Source organism: Carlito syrichta, unplaced genomic scaffold (assembly GCF_000164805.1).
Source record: "Carlito syrichta isolate Samal-C Ts95f unplaced genomic scaffold, Tarsius_syrichta-2.0.1 Scaffold106255, whole genome shotgun sequence".
NCBI classification, from domain to species: domain Eukaryota; kingdom Metazoa; phylum Chordata; class Mammalia; order Primates; family Tarsiidae; genus Carlito; species Carlito syrichta.
Window position 1 is genome coordinate 317,855 of NW_007050351.1, and position 3,929 is coordinate 321,783.

Below are 3,929 nucleotides of genomic sequence, written 5' to 3' on the forward strand. Positions count from 1 at the left end.
CGTGCGCGCCTGTAGTTCCAGCTACTTGGAAGGCTGAGGCAGAAGGATCACCGGAGCCCAGCAGGTCGAGGCTGCGGTGGCCGGGAGCAGCCACTGCACTCCAGTCTGGGCAGAGTGAGACTCCAACTCAAAAAAACAAACAAAAAAAGTCTGGCCGGGCTTGGTGGCTCAGCCTGTAATCCCAGCACTTTGGGAAGCCGAGGCGAGAGGATTGCCTGAGCCCGCGGGTTCGAGACCCGCTCGGGCAACTTGGCGAGACCTCGTCTCTACAATAAATAAAAAAAAAAAACTAGCCAGGCATGGTAGCGCGCACCTGTAGTTCTTGCTACTTGGAAGGCTGAGGCAGAAGGATCGCTGGAGCCCAGCAGGTTGAGGCTACGGTGGCTGGGAACGGCCACCGCACTCCAGTCTGGGCGACAGAGTGAGACTCCAACTCAAAAACAAACAAACAAACAAACAAAAAGTCTGGGGAAGTTAAATAGCCACCATTTCTTAGGCAGACACCATTTAAAAGTGCAGATTTTAGGCCGGGCTTGGTAGCTCAGCCTGTAATCCCAGCAGTTTGGGAGGCCAAGGTGAGTAGATTGCCTAAGCCTGCGGGTTCGAGACCATCCTGGACAACTTGGTGAGACCTCATCTCTACAATAAATAAAATTAGCCAGGCGTAGTAGCGCGTGCCTGTAGTTCCAGCTACTTGAAAGGCTGAGGTGGAAGGATCGCTGGAGCCCAGCAGGTTGACACTGGGGTGGCCATGAGCAAGCCACTGCACTCCAGTCTGGGCGATAGAGTGGGACTCCAACACACACACACAAAAAGTGCAGATTTTAAGATCCACAGGAATCATGAAGACTTAAGCCTCCTCTATGAACTTTCCTCTAAAGTTCAATACTGGCCCAATGTATAGAAATGCCCTTCTCAAGTCAGGCGTGGTGGCTCACACCTGTAATCCCAGCACTTTGGGAGACAGAGGTGAGAGGACTGCCTGAGCCCACAAGTTTGAGACCAGCCCTGGCAAAAGGGTGAGATTTCATTTCCACAATAAATCAAAAATTAGCCAGGTGTGGTTGCACATGCCTATAGTTCCAACTACTTGGAAGGCTGATGTGGAAGGATCGCCTAAGCCCAGCAGGTATAGAGGCTGTAGTGATGCCACTGCACTCCAGTCTGGGCGACAGTGAAACTCCAACTCAAAAAAAAAAAGAAAGTGTGAAGGAACTATCAAACTCTGATTCCTGGAAACTGGCTGAGCTAAGAGTCAGGGTTAGGGTGTCAAAACAGTTGACAGAAGCTTTGTTCTCCCACTCAGCTTTTTGAAAATACTGATCTCAGCTGACATCCTAGTTACTACTCTTGATCAAGGGATTCTGAATGTTTGTACCAGAGATCCACAATCTTGTCACACTATCAAGCACAATTTAAAGATAGCTGTGGTTCTTACACAGTTTTGGGAGTTCCTGGCATGGGCAGAAGCTGTAAAGGGGAGGGAAGGAAATAAATTAACTAGCATTAACATGACATCACTAGCCTCCCACCCAAGCTCTTGGTGCTTCACAAGAGGCTGGATCATTTCATACCAGCTAAATATTGGGAAAAACTCTGCAGGAGTGGTGTAAGTTTTGGCCAAGACCCCTCAATAAAACTGGTTCTTACAACATATGGAGGTATGTAGCCACTAAGCATCAGCAGGGCCCTACAAGCAATCAATACTGATCAAGCAGTTCTCCAATACACCGAATGCACAAAAGACAGACTCATGTCTTCCAAATTCAAGGATAAACTATAAACCAATGGAGTGGCTGACTCAGTCCAGTAGCTCACACTAGAATGACAAAAGTTCAGGCCTGCAGAAACAAACAGTACCAACATTTGCTCCACCTCCTTTTCTTAGTGCTAGAACTTGAAAGTAAACACACTGGGATTGTTGAATGCAAACATCCTTGTACATATAAAGGTAGTGATGTTGGGGATGGAGAGGGTGAAAGGAGAAGGCTGGGCCAACAAACCAAAAAACGACCAAACTGCATTTTTTAGAAACTAAATGTTACCTTCCCCTAACTCCTATTTCATCCAGCCTTCATCTCTCACAGCTGAGGTCTGGGTTTAGGATTACACCATCACATCAGACTATATTTCAAAAGAAGGAAACAAGTCAGATGTTCCTTTAATACACACAAAGGCTTCAACTCTACTGACCAGGTCCCCACCATCCGATGAGATCCAAACCTAGGTTTCCCTTCCGGAAAAAAAGGCAACCCCTCAGCCCTAAAAAGCAGGTGACAGACCAGAGACCACAGTAGTGATTAGAGATGTCAGGCACTTCTCAACCATTATTCAGTCTGTAAAATGGGAATAACAACAGTACCGATCCTTAGGCCCGAGAGGGTTACTAGAGATAATTACGTTCACAAAGAGCCAGGCCGGGCATTAAGTGTTTGGGGCGAGCCAGCTATTACTATTATTACTACTACTGTCCCACCGTCCCAGAAGAGATCCTGCAGAGGTCCGAGGCGAGCAAGGACAGACAAATCGGGCGGGTGGGAGCAGGGATCTAGAGCTTCGAGCCCAAAGAACCGAGGGGATCAAAGAGTCAAAGAGCTGCGGGCGCAGGGGCAAAGAACAGAGGCGGGAAGAGCCAGAGGAAATTAAGGGCCAGCGAAGGGGGTCTTGACGGAGGACCTCAAACTCACCCAGAGTGAATTCCCATTGCTCGTTCCCTAGAGAGCGTTCGGGAACCACCTCCAGGTCCAGCATTGGTTCGGCTCGCCGGGCCCGGGCGGCCTCCCTGCGGCAGCGCAGACGGAGTCCGGAGCTGAGAAGACAAAGCAGCGGCTGACAAGCCGCCCCCGCCGGCCCTACTCTCCACCTCCTCCCTAGGCGGCGGTGACTGCACTGGTTCAACACTACACCTCACTTCACCTCACTTCTCCAGCAACAGCGGCCGCGGGGGAGGCTGCGGCACCGGTGGCGGCGGTAACGACTGCAGCAAAAGTGGCGTGCCGGGCCGTAAAGTGAGGGGAGGACGGGGCGAAGGCGGGAGTTCAATCGAGGGGGAGGAGCCTGAGGCGGTGTCGCGCACGCGCAAACTCTCATCAGGCGGCTGGGCCAGTTGCCGCGAAGGTTGAGCGAGGCAGTCGGAGAGGGTGGGTCCTCTTTGAGCGGCTACCCCCCTACTTCGTGAACCACCACTTTTTTTTTTTTTTTGGTCGGAGTCTCACGTTGTCACCCAGGCTGGAGTGCAGTGGGCCACTGCAGCCTCGACCTGCTGGGTTCAGTTGGTCCTTAGTCTCAGCCTTCCAAGTAGTTGGAACCACAGGCGGGCGCCACTACTCCCGGTAATTTTTTAAATTTATTGTAGACACGAGGTCTCGCCAAGTTGCCTAGGCTGGTGAGTTCTCACTTTTGCACACCACGATGCACGTTTCACACGTCTACACAAGAAAGGGTGCACCACTCAACATACACGTCATAAAGCCACAGAACACCCGTCTGCCATCTTACACGCACATTCCACGGGCATTCACTGGGCGCAAAAAGCGAGTACTGAGGGCACACCGTCTGATGCCCAGCGAGAAGGGAGACTCGGAGTCTCAATGCCCCGGGCCCCACCATATCGTTGGGGCCGGACCGATGCAGGCTGCAGCAGCTTTCAGTTGAGGAATAACTCCCTCCCACCATTGCCCCTAGAGCAACCAAAAAACAAGCAAATGAGTGCATACGAGTACGTGGTAGGGGGGACGGTGGAATTGGTTGGGCCAGAGGACTGGGTAGAAGGGGGAAGGGCCTGGGTTAGAACTCGGTTCTGACCGCATCCGAATGTGCAAAGAGGCCCAGGAGCCAGAATCTGAAGCTGCCCCAGCAGCTCTGTCCACCGCTGTATGATTTAGACCAATCCTGTGGAGCTTTTTGTACCAGTTTCCTAATATACAAGC

General features: G+C 51.5%; 1 protein-coding gene across 5 annotated transcripts in view; it reads right to left on the bottom strand.

Annotated features, from left to right (window-relative positions):
• CUNH16orf70 (chromosome unknown C16orf70 homolog) overlaps positions 1–3,029 on the bottom strand; it is a 36,453-nt gene extending 33,424 nt beyond the window's left edge. For 3 of the 5 annotated variants that reach the window (XM_008066832.1, XM_008066837.1, XM_008066825.1), the window contains exon 1: positions 2,688–2,975. In XM_008066832.1, the coding sequence (XP_008065023.1) occupies positions 2,688–2,751 (64 nt within the window). In that variant the 5' untranslated portion in view covers positions 2,752–2,975. Of the gene's footprint in view, positions 1–2,687 lie in introns of all 5 variants that reach the window. The other 2 variants (XM_021716704.1, XM_021716699.1) reach the window with 1 other exon arrangement.
• Positions 3,030–3,929: the final 900 nt, after the last annotated feature.